Source organism: Rhinolophus hipposideros (genome assembly GCF_964194185.1).
Source record: "Rhinolophus hipposideros genome assembly, chromosome: 3".
NCBI classification, from domain to species: Eukaryota; Metazoa; Chordata; class Mammalia; order Chiroptera; family Rhinolophidae; genus Rhinolophus; species Rhinolophus hipposideros.
In genome coordinates this window covers 7054137-7073238 of record NC_138049.1, presented here as the reverse complement: position 1 = coordinate 7073238, position 19102 = coordinate 7054137, and the positions used below count along the sequence as shown (strand labels likewise).

Genomic DNA, 19102 nt, shown 5'->3' with positions numbered 1-19102 from the left:
GTCACTAAATGTGAGCCTAATTTATGACACTCTCATAGATTGCTAGTACACCAAGAATCTCTTTTCTCTTTTGTTCCCTTTCCCGGGGCAATTTCATTTACTTTGCTAATGTCCAGCTCCCATCACCAATTCTCCTGTCTGCCAGTGTCTCCCCCATAATTACTTCCAGTTCTGACTCACTGTCTGTGTTCAGTGTTGTAACACCAGTTGCCTGCTGGGTACCTCCTCCTGGGTATTTCTCCCACTTGCTATTGCACAGAAAGACACTTAGTATCTTTCTCCTCAAATTCATTCTCTTCTTCTGTTCCCTCTGTCTGTTCTTGGCAGCACCAATATTCCCATGTAGAAATTTTAATTATCACTAATGCCTTCTGCCCTATCTAACCAGTGGCTAAATGTTATATTGGGGCACTTGGTATGCTTTTGGCTGCAAATAACACAAAAGCCAATCAGAAGATAGAAACAGGGCAAGTTTAACGTAAAGAATTATTAACTATGACAAAAGAGCCGACTTTAAGAAATAAGGAAACTCTATAGGGTACCCTAGGGCTGAAGGAGAGGACCCAAGGAAAAACAAGCTTGGAAGGGGTACAGATCTCATTGGAGAAGGTACAATTCAGCTCACTGGAGTGCAGAGAAGTTCTCTGGAGTGGCCAGGCAGGAGCTGGTCTGTAGGCGCAGTAGGTCACCCTCTGGCATGCAGGTGGTGAGCAGGTGATTAGCAGCCAGTGGTGTGAATGTGCTGGGCACAGCAGGAGAACCCCTTCCCCTGCAACGTCCCTCCAGCGCGTGTTCTACGCAGAAAACTTAACATCCTGCTCACTTTAAAGGAAACTACTTTCTAAAAAGAATTCTTTTATCACAGCACACATATTGAAGGGTATATTTGGATCTGAGTGGCAATATATTATAGACTAACACGCATGGCTTAAGCAAATTTATTTGCTGTGTCACAAAGCATATGACTAGCTACTGGCCAGTTCTAGGGTTTTGGTGACGTCCTCACAATGTCATTGAAAGCCTGCCGTTTTCCATTTTTCTCCTACAGGGTTGGCTGGATCTTCCCTCAGATTTCCAAGGGACTCTACCAGCTACTGTGCCTTATGCAGACAGTACTATGTTCACACAAACAAAAGGAGTGCGGCGGGGGCGGGAGTGGTGGGGGTGGGTGGGGGCGGGTTTGCTCCTTTGCATTGCTTTTTATTAGGGAGGAGAGCAGTTTGCAAAACGTCCCAGGAGACTTCCCTTCAATTTCCATTGTCAAGATTGGGTCATATGCCCTCCCTCTGGTTGTAAGAATGGCTGGGATGCAAGACTCTCACACCTTTAGCTTCTTTATTGGCAGGTGGGCTTTGCCTGCAGGAAGGCAGCCAATCATGCCTGCCTCATACCTCTATCCCTGCCCCCTCCATTCCTGCTCCCGCTGCTCTTAGGGACTCACAGGGCCTGAGCACCACTCTGGCCCGGGTATTACCAGTTCTTGGGGAAAGCCAAAAGGCTTTCTGCTCTCTCTTTTGTCACTTTAATTTTGATGCTTTTATTGAATCCACTTCCTGTCCATCCTGCAACCAGATGGATAACTGACCATCTCTTTCTCCAGGCTCCAAATCTCTCAATGAGGAGGAAGTTTATGCGTTAAAATTATGGGTTTTCTTACTAGATCATACAGTTCCCATTGAGGTTCTGTCTCTTACTAATTGCATGACCTTGGCAAAGAATTTAATTTCTTTATGCCTGAATTTCTCATCTCTTAAATGAGGATAACAAAAGTACCTGTCTCACAGGTATGCTAGGAGGAGTAAATGATATAATACAGAATGGTTTTAGACATATACTGAGTCTTCAATAAGTATTCTTTTGTCAGCTATTATTGTTCCTCACTTTATATCCAATTAAATCTAAATTTCTTAAGTGACCATTTAAGATCCTATAGGAGCTGACCCCAGTAAAATTGTTCCAAACCTATATTAAAATGGACTAGCGTCCCTGTTAAACCATGAACTACTTGAAGGAAGGATTATATTTTATAAGGCCAGGATTTAGCACAATCTTTGGCCAAAGAAGTTTCTTTCTATTCCCATATGGTTTTCAGTCCAGTAAAAAGGCCTGTTCATTACACAGCCTCTGTCTGTTTCTCCCTGTGCCTTGCTTTTGCTGTCTGCAATGTCCTTTTTCTATATCGCCCCCACCCGTATCCTTCTAGGCTCAACTCAAAAGTAGTCTCTTCCATGATGAGGTCTCTTTCCCAACTCCCGTTTGAAAAATGTCAAACCTCCAGAAAAGTTGAAAGAATAGTAGTACAAGAGCATTGACACAGTTTTTCCCTATGTTTAGCACTTGTTAATATTTCTGACATCTGCTTTCTGTCTGCACACATATCCTTTTCTTCTCTAGACCATTTGAAAGTTGCCAATATCATGACACTTTACATTCCGCACATACCACCCAAGAAGAAGAACATTCTCCTCCATAACCACAACCTTGTTATTTCACCCAAGAAATTTAACATTGATTTGACAATACTATTTACTATACAGTTTTTTCCCCCCTGGGCAAACAGACTGTTATTCATTGCGGGAATTAAGAAATGTACTCCCCAAATGGCAATGTGCCTTGCGGGTCTTTAGTACAATTATGCTCTCCCCTGGGTGTCCAGAAAAGTTTCTGGAATTTTGCTGCACTCTCCTGCCTGACAGCTTTCCGAGCACCATCAGTTTGACAGCTGGTGGTTTGTGTTCCAAAGGGGTACCCCGTAGTTTTGCCTGCAGCTACTACTGCTCCAGATACTGAGCAGAGACATCTACAGCTTGTCACCTGAACCTGTGTTTCCAAAGCCAGGGCAAGTGTCAGGTGCAAGAAGATTGAATCTTCACAATAATGCAGCGGTTGGAGCGCCTGGACACCAAGCCTGGATCTGTCCTATTATTGGAGAGGTGTGCTCATATTCTAGGGCTGTCATAACAAAGTACCGCTTGGTTAAAACAGAAATGTATTGTCTCACAGTTCTAGAAATCCAAAATCAAGGTGTCAGGAGGACCAGCCTCTTGCTGAAGGTACTAGAGGAATATTTATCCCTTTCTCCTAGAAACTGGTGGTGCTGGCAATCCTTGGTTCCTCAGCTTGCAGATGCTAGGCCTTCATTCTCCCATGGCTGTCTTCTCCTTATCTGTCTCTGTGTCTCTACTTCTTATAAGGTCACCAGTCATATTGGATTGAGCCCACCATACTCTAGTATGATCTAATGTTAACTAATTACATCTGCAACGACTGTATTTTTAAATAAGGTCACATTCTGAAGTAATGGGCATTAGGACTTCAACATAGTTTTTTAGGGGACATAATTCAATCCATAGCAAGGGGTGTTGGTCTAACATCTCCGAGTCTCCATTTTCTTGAAGGTTTGCTGCAAAATTTAAATGAAATACGGGAGTGTTATGCCTTATACCATTTGACGTTAGAGTTTCTCATATTTAATTTTTATTCAAGTTTTCCAGTTATCCCCAAGTGTCCCTTATATCTTCCTCTTCCTTTTCTTGGGCCCGGGCTCCAATCAAGGGTCATGCATTGCATTTTGTTGTCTTGTCTCTACTCTCCTTTAATTCAGGACAGTGTTACCCAAATCTTCACGTGTGTTAGAATCTCCTGGAGAGCTTGTGAAAACAATTTTCTGGGGCCCATCTCCCAAGGCTTTGAGTTGACAGGTCAGAGTGGAGCACATGAACTGGCATTTCTAACAAGCCGACAGGCGATGTCAAAGCTGCTGCCTTAAGCACCACCCTTTTGCAAACCACTGATCTCGAAAAGAGGTTGGCAAACTTTTTCTGTAGAGGGCCACATGGTGAAATGTTGTATGCGCTTTGTGGACTCTGTTGAGACTCCTCAATTCTGCCATTGTAGGCAAAAACAGCCATAAAGACAATAGACCAGCGTGCCAAAAAATATGTATACAAGTGGACACTGGTCAGCGTTGCTTAAGCAGTAGTTCGCCGTCATCAGAAGTGTCTGGACGCTGATGGGAACCACTTTGAACACCTCTTGTAATTGCAGAAGTCAAATGTGACTTGTATTCATCTTTGTTATAGGTATATATTGAGTATTACAATTTTAATACTGTTTTCCTTTCTTAAAATGTGTATACATTTTTTTGGCACCCTCTGTATAAACAAATGGGTGTGGGTTCCAATGACACTGTATTTACAAAGTAGCTGCCTGGCCACAGTTGGCTCTCAGCCTGCTGTTTGCTAGCCTGATCTAGAACAGTACTCCTGCTTTATTTTTTTTGGGCGGCGGGGAGAGTATGTCTTTCAGAGCATGGACATTTTTGAATTGTCCAGTGCGGTTTTCTTGTAGAATGTTTCACAATCTGGATTTGATTGTTTCATTCTGATTACATTTAGGTTATATTTTGGCAAGAATACCACATGTGTAAGTGATATTTTGTACTACAGGGAAAAATTGTGAAAGACTTTGAAATGGACCAAAAATATTATTGGGTAACTTCAATGGAAAAGCTGGGCATTGTCGAGTGCACCCTCTGGGTTATCTGATATTATGAGGGGTTTGTGCCTTTCACTGTCTTTGAGCTATTTTACAACTCTGTAATTTGTAGTGTACGGATGATATTGTCTATGATTCTTCCCTTTGGAAATGCAAATTGTGTCCGTTAGGTATACAGCTGATTTTTGACCCACCGTTATTGACTAATCTTCCATCTGTTAGGCAAATTAACTTTAGTGTTCCTGACTGCCTATGTATGCGTTGGATTCTCTTTGGTGTCTCCTTTGAACCAGTTGTAGCATGTTACTAGCTCTCACATTAGTTAATCAGTTAAATAATATCTTTGACACATGTTCATTTTACATCTGCATCGGAGTCCTGATTACACTGTCTTTTGAATATTATCCTTTAGCAGTATTTTTCATTGCATCACTTTAGAAGCAGAACATGTTAGTTTTTCCAAATATTGGTGATACTAATTGTAATTACTTGATTAAGGTGGTGTACCAGAACCTTCCATTGTAAAGTTTGCCAACTTGTTGCAATGATGTTGCTAACCTTTTTTGATATCAGAGGGATTACTCATTATGAATTTTACCAACTGGACAGTTAACCAAGTTTATTATTTGGAAGGGCTGAAAAGGCTGCATGAAAAAGTTAGACAAAAACGACCTGAACTATTCACCAACGATTCATGGCTCTTGCATCACGACAATGCACCAGCTCACACGGCACTGTCTGTGAGGGAGTTTGTAGCCAGTAAACAAATAACTGTATCAGAACAGCCTCCCTCCTCACCTGATCTGGCCCCCAATGACCTCTTTATTTACCCAAAGATCAAGGAAATATTGAAAGGAGGACATTTTGATGACATTCAGGACATGAAGGGTAATACGACGACAGCTCTGATGGCCATTCCAGAAAAAGAGTTCCAAAATTGCTTTGAAGGGTGGACTAGGCGCTGGCATCGGTGCACAGCTTCCCATGGGGAGTACTTTGAAGGTGACCGTAGTGATATTCAGCAATGAGGTGTGTAGCACTTTTTCTAGGATGAGTTCGCACACTTAATTGTCAGACCTCACATTTTTCTCCTTATTAGGTAAAAATACTTTGAGACAAAGTGAATATTCTGGTTTGCAATAATTTTTCACCTGGTGGCTTGAGTATCCACTGAAGATCTTTGCCTGTATCAATTATGACATTGGAGTTGAAAAAGATGACCCTGACGGGCAGCAGAATATGCCACTCAGAAATGTGACACTTATTTTGAGCTGAAGGCAATTAAGACCCAGTAGACTCAAAAAAACCCTTTACTTCTCCCATAACTGCCTAAATGAAGTCAGATGAGGGCCTGGCTCAGAAAGAGAACTATCACCGGAGATAACTTTTTAATCTGAAAGACTTACCTGCAGATCAGGACAAACATCTGATTACCAAACACCTGCTCTTCTTATGGTCCTGTGAATTATCCTCCTCCCCTATGAAGCTCCAGACTACCTTTGGGTGTCATATTTTTATGGAGCTGCCCTATGGAGAAATTAGTTTTTCTCCCATTAATTTGTTTTATGTCAATTTAATTAGTAGACCAGCCAAAGAACCTCGAAGAGTAGAAAGAAATGTTTTTGCCTGTACAAATCCTTTCTTCATGCCCACAGTTGGACATTTGAGTGCTCCCTTTGAGCCACTATTATCACACTTTCCTTCCTTGGGTTGGCCTTCTCTTTGGCAGTGCAGCATAGTGGCTATGCCACAGGCTCTGGGATGGTCTGGCTTCCACACACACCCTGGCCTTTTCATTTACTAACTTCATGACGTGCAAGTCATTTAATCTGTGCCTCATTTTCCTTATGTGTAAAATGGTGCAATAAAGATACCTCTCTTGTAGGATTGCCTTAGGATCAAATGAGCTGAACAAAAGCACCAGAATGTTGCTTGGCACATAATTACCTGCTCAATAAATGTTAACTCTTCTTGAATCATGATTATTTGTATGTGTTTGAATTCCAGCTTTGCCATATCTCAAAATATCTTTGGATAGGTTACTTAACATCTCTGTGCCTCCCTACCTCATCTGTAACAAGGTTCCCACCTCATAGGTTTCCGGATTCAAGCTTGTTAAGTGCTAGCAGTCTGGTAGGAGTCGGTATTAAATAAAGATGAGCTGTCACCATCGTGATTTTTCTGTATGTTCTATTTACTTTAGAAGGTAACTTGAGTTCAAGTCTTCGGATTTATCTTTTCACTCTCACTGTGCCTAGCTCAGAGATATTTACACAGTAGGGGGTCAACAAAATATTTGGATAGAGGAATTAATAAAGCTTTGTTGAGTGGCACTCGCTTGATAGTGTTACACTGGTGTCTCCTTTGTATTTCACATTCCTGTACTTGTGGCTTCTTCCTCTTTGTAGAATGCCCACGCCTGGGAAACAACACTCTGACTCACAGAAGGTTGTGAGAGGCGCCACGGGGCAAACGTCGGGCAGCCCCGCACGGGGCTCCGCTGTTAGACTCGGTGGGGCAGGATCCACAGCGACACAGCTGTGCGAGGGCAGTAGTTACGGCCGGGCGCTTGAGTCTAAGCCCTCTCGTTTCCTCCACGTCTGTCCGTCGAGGTTGGGAAACGGTTACTCGAAGTTGGGAAGCGCCCACGTGGCGACCCAGAGCGCCCACTAGGAGACACTGAGGTCGGGGCTGGGAGCCCACGGCGGGCAGCAGCCCACGGCGGGCAGCAGCCCACGGCGGGCAGCAGCCCACGGCGGGCAGCAGCCCACGGCGGGCAGCAGCCCACGGCGGGCAGCAGCCCACGGCGGGCAGCAGCCCACGGCGGGCAGCAGCCCACGGCGGGCAGCAGCCCACGGCGGGCAGCAGCCCACGGCGGGCAGCAGCCCACGGCGGGCAGCAGCCCACGGCGGGCAGCAGCCCACGCAGGCCCCCGCTCGCACCTGCGCCCCGGTGCCCAGCCGCGCCGCTTCCTGCCCCGCGCGTGGGGCGTCACGTGACCGGGCCTGGGCGGAGCCCGGCGGGCGGGCGGGGATCACCTGAACAAGGCGGTCATGTGAGCGGGGCGGGGGAGGGGGCGGTGCCGGGCGGTGGTCACGTGACGCGGTTCCGGGGCCGCCGCCGCCGCCGCCGAGCCCAGCCGAGCCGCGCGCCCCTCGGGCTCCTGCTCCGCTCCCGCTCCTCTCGCACTCCTTTCCGTCTCCGCCCTGGCGGCGCGACTATGTGCCGGGCGCGGCCCCAGGCAGCTGCGCGCCGCTAGCCCTGCGTTCGCCTCGCAGCCCGGGCCCGGAGAGATGGGGGCCGCCGCCGGCGGGAGCGCCCACCTGGGGCCCGCGCCCGCCGCTCGCCCGCCGCGCTCCCTGCTCCTGTTGCAGCTGCTGCTGCTCGTCTGGGCCCCGGGGGCCGCGCGGGCCCAGGGCGCCGAGTTTCCCGAGCTGTGCAGGTGGGTGGCCCGCCCGGGCGCAGGCTTCGCTCGCGGTGCCCGGGGCGCGCGGCGAGGCTGGGTGGGGGGCGGGGGCGCTTGGGGGAGGGGCTGGGGTCCCGGAGTCGCCTCTAGTCCTGGCTTGGGTCCTCTGGTCCTCGAGGGAAAGTTGCCCGCATGGTGGTGAAGGAGGAAAAGACAGGGGGAGGGGTCGTGCGCGCGGGCGGGGGCGCGGGGGGCGCGCCGTCCTGGCGCTGGTCTGGGGGGTGTCCCTGCTTGTCCACTTGTGGCTGTCACTAAGTCCGGGGCTGCTTTGTGTGCGAGCGGCGGGCCGCCGCCACCCGACCGGGTGACACACTGCGGGCACCCTCACGCCCAGCGCCTGCCCTCTCACAGCGGAGCGCCTGCGAAAGTTGGAGGACGCAGGAACTACAGCTTTGCTTTGTTCCCACTCCACGTTTTCTCAAAGTTCCACCAGCGGGCCTTGGAGGGGCCCCTAAGTGTGGAAAGGCTCTCCCGCACAAATGGCCCCGAAGTTGGGGTTTTGGTTTCAATTGCTGATTGAGTCCCTCCATGTGGGTTTTTCATTTTATCTTTAAGTAGCTTTCCTGCAGAAGGCGACTCTCCCTTTTTTTTTTTTTCATGGGGGACTAGGAGGTGGTCATCCTGTATTGTCTTTCAAGACTTTACCCTTCACTTTTCCAAGCCTCACTTCCTGTCTAGTTGCTCACATGATGTCATTGTCTTGTATGGATTATTCTAGTGGAGTCTTTTGCTCTGGGAACCATGATTGTACAAACGCTAGTCCTGTCGAGGTCTCTTCGTGTCCTGAGATGGCGAGGAGTCCCGGGGCTGGGGAACTGTCAATGCCCACAATTTTCAGACCAACTTTCTCTGGACAGTTTAGGATGATGGAAAATCCACCTTTTATTTATTTTTTAAAACTTTGGTAAAAAGGAAGAAGGATGAAAAAGTTAAGTAAAACTAATGAACAGTCCACAGTTGCCTCTGGCACTAGCAAGTTACTTCTCAGAATGAAGCTGAGCTCACTTTTAGCTGAACTTTTAGTTTGTGGGGTTCTTATTCTTCCATTGTATCATAAGAGATGGTCTTATTAGTACCCCCACGTTCAGAACTTGCAGAAATTATTACCCTACGGAGAGTGAGGCTGAGCTCACAGTAGAAACTCTTTGGAAAGACCCATATTCTTTTCCCTTTTTTGGAAGGGGAGAGGATAACAGGAGTGAGAGTTTGCTGCACATTAGTTTATAGGCCAGTTAGCTGCTCTAAGATACATAGTTACTCAAGTAATGAGCACGACAGGGAGAAAAGGGCGGCAGGCTGACTGCCGCAGACATTGAAAGGAGGAAGTTTTGGAATAATGGCTGCTGCGCCCAACCATATCTCTAAGAAATTAACCCAACTGGGCTAGTGGTTTTGAAGTCTTGGTCTTGTTCGCAAATTGGATTTATTTCTTAATTGTTAAAGTCAAAGTTGCCACGTGGGCAGACCCATACTGCATGGCTGCTGCTGGAGGCGGCCCTTATTTTTGCATTAGGTTGGTCAGTCATCGCAGTGTCTCTAACCTTCGGTCGTTAACTTCATCTCCAGGTGAAACACAGTCTCTCAGTGTAGTAGAAAATGGCCTTTGTATCGTTAAATACTCCTCCCTACTGTCATATGTGGGCAGAACTTAGCAAATGCTAGCGTGCTTTCAAGGGTGATATGCCTGGATAGTGTGATACATGTGCCCTCTGCGGTCTGAGAATATCTTTAAAGTTGGTGTGTTTACTTTTCCTTAGGACAGCAAAGCCCCCAGTCAGTTCACAGGGCTTGCACACATTTTTTCTCCTTCGTCTGTTACTGCTCTGTGGTTTCACATTGAGACTTCTCCAGAGCCATATGTGATCTCTCCTTTCTACCCAATACCTGCCAAGTGAAGTTCTTCCTATTTGTTCCTGTTTTAAATGGATACTTTGGCCTAAATACTTGAGACTTTTTTTTTTTTTTTGGTGGGGGAACTGTGTAAAAAAAAAAAAAAATCTGTGTACTTTTTTGAGCTAACACTGGCCAAAAGTTCTTTAACTTGAGCACGTATTTGAAGAGTAGGAATGTGAGCTGATCATTTTTTAATCCAGTATGAAAAGTTCTACGAAATATCACCAAAGCAGGATGTGTTAAGCTGCCTTTTTATTCCATCGCTGGGTGTCCATTTGGCTGAAATGTAAACAACTCACCCAGGTCTCCACTGTGAGTGTGAAAAGTAGCCTTCACAAATGTCACGGTTGGTGCAGCTTGTCTATGGCGGCTGTCTCCGATAGACTCAGGGTCACACTCCGATTGTTTGTACGTTGGTTGTTTGTAATGGGGAACCCATTTTTCCACTGAAGTTGTCTCATTGTGGTTTGGTGCCCAGGGCAGTCCCCAGGAACCCATCATCCAAGACACATGTTTGGAGCACCCAGACACTGTCTGGCTTTAACTAGAGCCCTAGTAGTACATTCTCAATGCCTCTAAAACGTGGAGGTGGATTTCCGGGGACACTACCCCCTCCCCCCAGAACCTGAGAGGGGTTTTTCATCTGCTATCCCGTAGGCCGTAGGACCGACGGAAGTTCCAGCCTGCCTCTGGGGTGCCTGCGGGTGGGGAGCAAAGCTTTGGGGCCAGCTGTGGCCCTGACTGCTCTTGTGGTAAGAGTTAAGAGTGGTGGGCAGGCGTGCAGTTCCTGGCACCGTCAGTTGTCGGGAGAAATTGTTCCAGCAGCAGCATGAACTTTCGTGCACATGGAGAGAACAGGCCTCTCTGCTGCTTGTGCATTGAAAAGCAGGGACCACACAAGCACGATTCCCAAGATTCCCAGGATAGTCTTTCTAGCTCTACGTGGCACTTATTTATAAAGTGCTTGTTCTCTGGAGTGTCTCAATCATGTTTTCTAAGTGTCAAGAGGATTGCCCTGCCAGGTGAGAGTCCTGTGCTGTGGAAGAAGTTGGTGATTCTTCATTACTCAGCTATTTCTTGGAAGGTGGTGTGCTGGCAGAAAGGACTTGTTTCCTGAGGCCAGTGCGACCGGCTGGGACGGGCACATACAGAGGTCCTGAGGCCAAAGGACTGAGGAATTTCTGAGGGTCTGAGGGGCTGGACCAGCGGAGTGAGGGAGGGGGCAGAGGTCAGGCCACGGGAAGTCACCAAAAGTGACCAAAATGCCCTCTGCTTGTCAGCAGCTTTACTCATTACTGTGTGAGTCACACTTTCTAAAATGCTATCTTACATATATAATAGAGTGAGCTTTTCCCCTTTATTTAGGTGTTAACATCCTTAATGAGTGAGGTCTTAACAGTTTGTACTAGTTATAAAATAATGCATTGGGCTGGCTTAATTTAAGTAGTTAAGTACTTTAAAATTTATTCAGAACCAGTTTCCCCCCAATTGTTTGGGTATAAATCCTGGAAGTTTTTTATTATATCGAGGACAAGAAGAGAATGAAGCCAGCTGGGAGCTGAGATTGATTTAGTTGTTGTCTCTAGGTTTTTCTTTTCCTTGAGATTTTTCCGAAAGAATAATGCTTATATGCGTAATTTGGGCCACATGTTAAACCTGGACCACATCCATTTGTGCGTGGATATTTCTTGCAACAATAAGTGTGTAGAAGCCCAAGATTGTTAATTATTGGTACGTTAGATCTCATGCATTACTTCTTAGAACAGCTTCCTGACAAATTCCCAGGCATTGAATTCCTGATGGGGATGTTTTATCAGTGTTTCACAGAGGGATTTCTAAAAGATGGATTGGTAATGGGGTTTTCCACAGTAATCCCAAACCAATGTTTTCTAGTGTAAAATGGATACATTTTATTACTGAAGGGGAAGAGAAACCAAAAATATACAAACAGTTTTCAAAAATGTAGCTGCTTATAGTAAATAACAGGTATAGTGTATTATGTACTTTTACCTAAAAACTTGTAAAACTATTTTTTAACATTGATTACACTATTTTTGCTTGGAGAACAAGCAGGATAAGTGAGTTCCAGTATTTTATTAAATGACACTGTTGAATGTGAATTGATTTGAGGGAAAACCTTGGGGAAGGAAGAGCAATTACTGGCCTATTTGCAGCTACTTTGCCTCACAGTTGGATGAAACTGGTGATGTTGGAGATTATAGATTTGTATTTGGCATAGATGAGGAAGAAGTGCTTGACGATCCTTTAGATGTTTGGTTCGTCGGTGAGAGAAGAAAAGCATTTCTCATGTAGAGCAGAAATCAGCAAATTATGGCCCGTGTAGTTTTGGTGTGGCCCATGAGGTAAGAATGGTTTTTGCATTTTTCAGTGGTTGAAAAAAAAAGTCAAAGGAAGAGTAATATTTTATGCTATGTGAAAATGATACGAAATCGAAACCTCAATATCCACAAATAGTTCTATCAGAAAACACCAAAAAAAGGACGGGATTGAGAAAAATAATTCAGATGGTCTCATCTTTATTTTGTTGAGGACATGTAAAACTGTATTGTGCTGAGCAGAGAACGTTCAACAGGGTCCTAGAAGTGCAACCGATGGCAGAAAGTAGCTCATTGCTTTGCAGGTACTGTTCTTTTTATTTTCCTCCTCTTTGTTGTCCGAGGAACGGAGACTAACGGGTTATGCCCTCACTGATTATAGGTGGTGTTTGGGGAGGTAGAGGAAGCTGAGGTTGGATATACTCATGGTCCTTTGTGTTTTCCTCATAGCTGACTCAGGACCAGTGAGGGAGAAAGGCCTGAATTTATGTTAATAGCGTCTCCTCACCTTTAATCCTGGCAAGGTGACACAGGACTCATTTATTCTCCAAGTAGTTCTGAAACATTTCTGAAGCATAGGGGAAAACTGGGAGGGGCCAGAGGTGGAATGGCGACACCACAGATGGAAATGTCACACTGGGATCCCAGAAGACTGCTGGCCACCACTGCTGTCCCCGGAGACGGAACAGCCATGAATCCTCCACCCCTTGTTTTTGTTAACTGTAAATAATGTCATCTTAGTTCTGATTTTTCTCTTTGATCCAAGAGTAATCTAGATGTTACTAGTTTTTGGCTGTTATGAATAAAGTTGTTGTGAATATTGGTGTATAACATTTTGTGTGGACATATTTCTTTCTTTTTGGGGGGGACGGAAGGAAGATGCCAGAAAGGTGAGTGAATGTTTAAGTTTGTAGGAGCTGTCAAACGATTCAGGAGTGGTTGTCCATTTTACATTCCCACCAGCGAGAGTTCCAGTTGTTCCACATCCTGTTAACATTTGCTCTTATCAGTCTTTTTAATTTTCGCCATTCTAGTGGGTTTGCAGTGATATCTTCGTGTGATTTTAATTGTCATATCCCTGCCGAGTCATGATGCTGAATATCTTTTCTTTGTTGGAATGCCTGGTGATGAACATCTTTCATGTGCTTATTGACTATTTGGCTATCTTTTGCAGTGTCGGTTAAAAACAGTCTTTTGTCACCATCCCTTAAAAAATTTTTTAGGGGTCATCTTATTGCGTTTTAAGAATTCTTTATGTATCCTGGCACAAGTCCTTTCTTAGGTATGTGTGATATGTGTTATAACTATTTTTGCCCAGTCTTTGGCTTGCTTTTTTGTTTTCTTAATATTTCCTTTGAAGAGCAGATGTTTTTAAATTTTGATGAACTTCAATTTATCTTTTTTTGTTTGTTTTTAACGGCGTGTGCTTTTTGTAGCCTAAGAAATCTTTGCCTACCCCCCAGTTTCTTAACCTCAGCACTATTACCATTTGGGCAGGACAGTTCTTTGTGGCGGGGCTGTCCTGTGCGTTGTGCAGTAAAGCAGCAGGCCTAGTTTAACATCAGGCTCTACGCACCTGATGCCGGAAGTACCCCGCCCCCACACACACCCAGCTGTAACAAACAAAAATGTCTTCACACATTTTAAATGACTCATGGGGGGCAAAATTACTTCTATTTGAGGACCACTGGTCTACTCTAGGGTCAAACAGATTTCCTCCTGTGATTGTTTCTAGAAGTTTTATAGTTTGAACTTTATGTTTTGCCCTATGATCAATTTTTTTAGTTAATTTTTATGTGTGATGTGAGGAAAGGGTGAAAGTTTCTTTGTTTAAATTAATATATCTAGTTCTGTTTACTAATATGTAGGATGCTTGCAGCTGTTTTCAAGTGAGATTGGGCTGTAATTTTCTTCGCTGTGCTATTCTTGGCTGAGTTAGTATCAAGCATATGTTTGCTTTGTGGTAGCTTTTATAGTATTTTATATGCAGTGGAACAGTTTTTATCCAGGATTGACATTTTTCTTAAATTTTGGTAGAACTCGCCAGTTAAAACCATCAGGGCCTGGTGCCTTTGTGGAGGTAGAGAACAGTGAAGGGGAGGAGTTTTGATTATGGATTCAGTTTTATCTACTTTATTTGGCTTTCCTGCTTTTTTCTTCAGCCAGTTTTGGTAATCAGTATTTTCCTAGAAAATTGTCCTAATTTTAATGATGTGTTTATATATAAATATGTAGCAAGGTAGGTACTCTTACACTTTTTGAAAATACTCTTTGTATCTGTAGGTATATTTAAAAAATCCTGATGTTTATTTGTGCACATTTTCCACCTTAATCATATTCACTGGAGATCTACCTTTTTTATTTAGTCTTTTCCAAAGAACTAGCATTTTGTTCACCATCTCTATCACCATTTATTTTTGATTGTATTAATTTCTGCTGTCTGTTAGTAACTTCCACCTCATTTTTCCTTTGCTAGTTTGAGTTGAAAGTGTAGATGTTTTATGTTAAGTAATTTTACGTAATTAAGAGATGAATTTAAAGCTGTATGTTTCTTTGTCCTGAGGACCATACTATTCATAGGGTTTGATACAGTTTTTAATTCTTCAATTCGAAATACTTCCTTCTTGAATCTAAAAGTTCTAACTATTTCAACTTCCTGGACTCACTGATTTTTTAATAATCTTCCCTCCGTCCTCCCCACCCCACCCCGGTAAATGTATTTTTTCCCTCATTGTGGCTGGTAAATGTGGTAGAATTTGACATTTCCCTGTGGCCTAGCACCTAGTCAGGTTGAGAATGTTTGGAAAAAATGTTCTCATTTTTCATCAGTTGTGCTGTTCAGCTTTCCTTTATTGTAATTTATTATTTGTCCTGCTTGATTCGCCTTTTATACTTTGTATCTGGCTTCCCCTTTGGACAGGGCGCCAGAAGAATGTCTTTGTGTCCTGTCTCCCAGCTTAGCAATTCTGTTGTTTATAAACCCTTCAACCTTTCTGTTGTGTTTTTTTAATTTCAACAAGGTCTCTAATTAATGCGTACTCATGGCCGCCTGTTGTTTCTTCATGGATGCCGCTCGGAAGATGCTGTAAAGTTTTGCTTGGTTGCTGTCTTCATTCTCCTTCCGGAGGCCCAGTTTCTTTGTTGGAGTTTCTCATCTCGTTTTCATGGTGTTGGTGCCGTTGTGGCCACTGGTGACTCCCGAGTGTGCTCCGTGCAGTAAAGCTCCCTTGGAACATTTGTTGCCTCTCTGTGCAGCTGTGTGGAGTCGGGCTGGAAGCAGTTGTTGGAGCTTGGCTCTAAATTGTTTCTGGGGAGGCTGGGGGATGGGCAGGGCGTTCCTTTTGCTGGTGTGTCTTTGTGGCTGGCCTTCCAGCCTTAGGTGCTTTTCCGCCCCCACCCCCCGACCCCAAGTGTGACCCCCAGCCTGTTCCTGCCAGGACACAGCTGCTCAGCCCCTGTTGATTGCCCTTGGCAGAGTGCAGTGTGTTCCGCCTGCAGCTGGAGACAAGCGGCATTATTGAGTTGGCTGTGGCAGACTACTTCTTTTCTCTGGATCTCACTTTCCTCCTCAAGAGAGGTGGGAGTGGAGGGAAGTCGCTGTGCTGGTTTTGAATCTGGACTCCGGACTCCGCCCTTCGCTTGTTGTGAGGCCTCAGGCAACTTAGTGACCCTCGGAGGGATGGATTTCCTTCTGTGTCCAATAATGTTTTTAGGATTAGTATGAAAATTAGACTGCGGGTTAGGTGGCTGGCCCGTCCTCATTATTCATAAATGGTAGGGGTGGCAGCGATTGCTTTTTCTCCGTAAGTTGGGGTGCTGCCTTGTTAGATCAGTGATGGTTTTAGCCTGTTACTCTGTACCCAGGTTCCCGTTAGCGTTTTTGGGCTTCTGCTTCAACCAGAGAGCGTTTCTTCTTTATCTGATGCATTGACACTCCACATAGCAATCCTTTGGAGAAAGCAATGTTTCCCTCGTTTAAAAAAGTTATGAAACCACGGGACTGTGTGATTCTTGGGGTTCGTTTTGCTTCCAAAGTTCTGTGGTTCTGAGGTATGCGTCCTTCAGGATTCCTTAAGTTGTGAGTAGCAGAAAGCCCAACTCCAGTTCCCTTAAACAAGGAGGAGTCTGAGGATAGGAGGTGTGGGGTTTGGGCGGGTGCCAGGGGCCATATGTCAGGGCCGGCCCCAGGCCCTTTCCTGCAGTTTTCTTGGCTTCGTCCTCCTTCCTGTTGTGGCTGCAGCACTTCTGTCGGAGTCAGAAAGTCCCAGCCGGCTCAGCATGGGCGTCAGTGGTCAGAAGGGGCTCCTGCCCTCACTCACAAGGCATCCTTGGAAGGAGGGAAGGGAATGGGTGCTGGGTTCTGGGGCATCTGTAGTTGGTGGGAATGGGAACGAGAATGCAAGACGATGGGATGATGTGAAAGCACTTCGTGAGCTCCACTTTGTTGTACAACTTAAAAAAGCAGCTGCTGCTGGTGAGGTTTTTGAGGTGCCCAGAGCGACGCGTCATGTGCCTATTTTTGTATTTGTGTTAACTGGTACAGGGGCGGGTCTGAGAGGATCCTCCACACTAGGGGAAATCCCGGGCCCTGAGACTTGCCCTTCAGATCAGCTAACGAACTCTGGTGGGTTTCCCTTTTCCTTTTGTGTGCTTAGATTCCTGGGGCGGCCAGCCTTCAGAAACACAAGGAGGGCAGCTTGCTCAGGGCCAGGGAGCAGATTCCTAAAAGTATTTCTGTTCATGGGGCCAGGAGAGTTGGAGGAAATCAGAGATTGTGAAAGTAGCAATCTCAGTTTTGTTTTAGGACACGGAGAGGGAAGGACCAAGGAACGTGGAAACAGTGAAAAGTGGCTTTTGCAATTCAGTTGCCGGTGGGCGGCCTGGGAGGAAAGTTTAGGTGCTGTCTTTCAGTCAGCCTTTGTGCTCTGAGGCTGCAAATATTCTTCACACACACGTGTGTGGAGTGCACGTGGAGAGCTCGGCCAGGAGGCCACTGACCACTGGATTTTGACTGTAAAATTAATTTGTTATCCCTAAAATCAGTTACATGTTTCAGAACGCTGTTGTGTACTGTGACACTCTGTGTTCTTTGCCCCTGGCGTATACACAGAAACCCAAACCACTGGAGTGGAAGCGCTAAAGGAGTGGGTTCCTAGAAGTGACAAGGGTGCGTCTCCACTGAGTCACCCTTAGGTCCCTCAGGCTCCACCCTGTGCTATCTGCTGTAGAAATGTTGCCACAAAGTGAGAAGCCAGCATGGCTCTCTCTCCTGTTTTTTTTATAGTTGGTCCCTTACAGGGGGCAGTGGGAGTTACTGGCTTTGATTGACATTGTGAGGCAGGAGGAGGGGCGGTGGGGTGGGCTGCTCTATACATGGGGTGTGTGATCCCAAGGCTGTTTTGTAAAATGACATTTCAGTAGAGACCGTGACCTAATGGTGGGGGTGCTCTGGCAAGGAGTATGGCTGACATGGTTGGGAAATGGCTCAGGGGGCTGTTGTGGCTGGTGCAGCATGAGTGACCGAGAGAATGGAAGGAGAGGGCTGGACAGCAGGCAGAGAATGAGCTGGGGGCCCAGGCCCGTGGGCCATTGTAATGACTGTGGCTTTTCTTCTGAGAGAGGTGAGCCCTGAGAGGCTGTTGAGCCTAGGAGGGATATAGGGTCGGGGTGGCCCAAAGGGGAGGCTGGGATTTTTGGTAGCCACGTAAGAAATGCTAATAGGTTGGGCCAGGGTTGTAGCAATGGATGTGGTGAGAAGTAGGCAGATTGTGGAGCTGATAGAATTTGCTGATAATTGATTATAGGACGTGAGGAGAGAAAGAAGGGAAAGGATGACTTTTAGATTTTTGGTCAGTGCAATTGAAAGAATGGAGTTGCCATTTTCAGAGATGAGGAGGGCTGCGGGAAAAGCCCCTTTAGGGGAAAGAGAAGGTGTTTGGCTTGGCCATCTCAATGTTGAGATGCCTGCTAGACATCTGAGTGGGGAGATTGAGTGGGCAGGTAGACCTGTGCCTTTGGGTTTAGGGTCGTGCTGTGGGCTGGGGACATCTGGGAGCTGCCATTGTGAAGATGGAAATCCACTGCTGAGGTGCTGAGGGAGTGACGGAAGCGAAGCCTGAGGTACTCAGTTCTTAGAAGTCTCCCAGATGACTGGAACCAGCAGAGGATGAGAGCCAAGAGAGTGGTGTCCCAGAAGAGGAGACTGGTCAGCATGTCATGTTGCGCATCGAGTAACACAAATACCGAGCATTGACTGGTAGATTTTGCATGAAGAAGTCTTTGGTGATAATGATGGGGATTTTGGTGGAGAGGTGGGTGAAAGTCTTGTTGGTTTCAAGGGAGAGTGAGGGGACAGGAGGACATGAGATGGAGACAGTTGGTCTGGACCACCCGTATGAGGACTTTTCTGTAAAAGGCGTCAGAGACATGGGGGGATGGCGGGTCAACGGAGAGTGTTGTAAAAAGTGGGATAGATTACAAAAGGTTTGTATGCTGAGGAGAATGCTCTAGCACAGAGAGAAAAATTGGTGATCCAGGGTGAAAGGAGAGGAGGAAGGAGAAGAGAGGAAACAGAAAGTTTGTGGGAGTGCTGTCCTCAAACGGGAGCAGGGCACAGGTGCAGGGTGGGCCCCCGCCATGGGAGGGAAGGCAGAGCGTGTGAGGACCATGCAAGTGTGTTGGTAGACTTGATGGACACGTGGAAGTTTCTACTTCAGTTTCCTCAATGAACTAGGAAGCAAGATCTCCGCTGAGGGTAGTCTTTTCTCTTCAGGCTGTGTTTAAGTCGGTGAGGGACAGTGTTTGCAGATCATTCCGTGAAAGTGAGGGACGTATAGGTGCTCAATGAATGTTCCTCTTGTTCTTCTTGAAAGCCTTTGAGGGTTAGATGAGATAATGCTATTCCTTTTAA

General features: G+C 45.9%; 1 protein-coding gene across 2 annotated transcripts in view; it reads left to right on the top strand.

The window, feature by feature from the left end:
* Positions 1-7560: 7560 nt before the first annotated feature.
* The window catches only part of IGF2R (insulin like growth factor 2 receptor), a 100045-nt gene continuing 88503 nt past the window's right edge, over positions 7561-19102 (top strand). Inside the window, exon 1 of one of the 2 annotated variants that reach the window (XM_081044609.1) lies at positions 7561-7939. In XM_081044609.1, coding sequence (XP_080900735.1) covers positions 7791-7939 — 149 coding nt within the window. In that variant the 5' untranslated portion in view covers positions 7561-7790. The remainder of the gene's footprint in view (positions 7940-19102) is intronic. The other variant, XM_081044608.1, reaches the window with a different exon arrangement.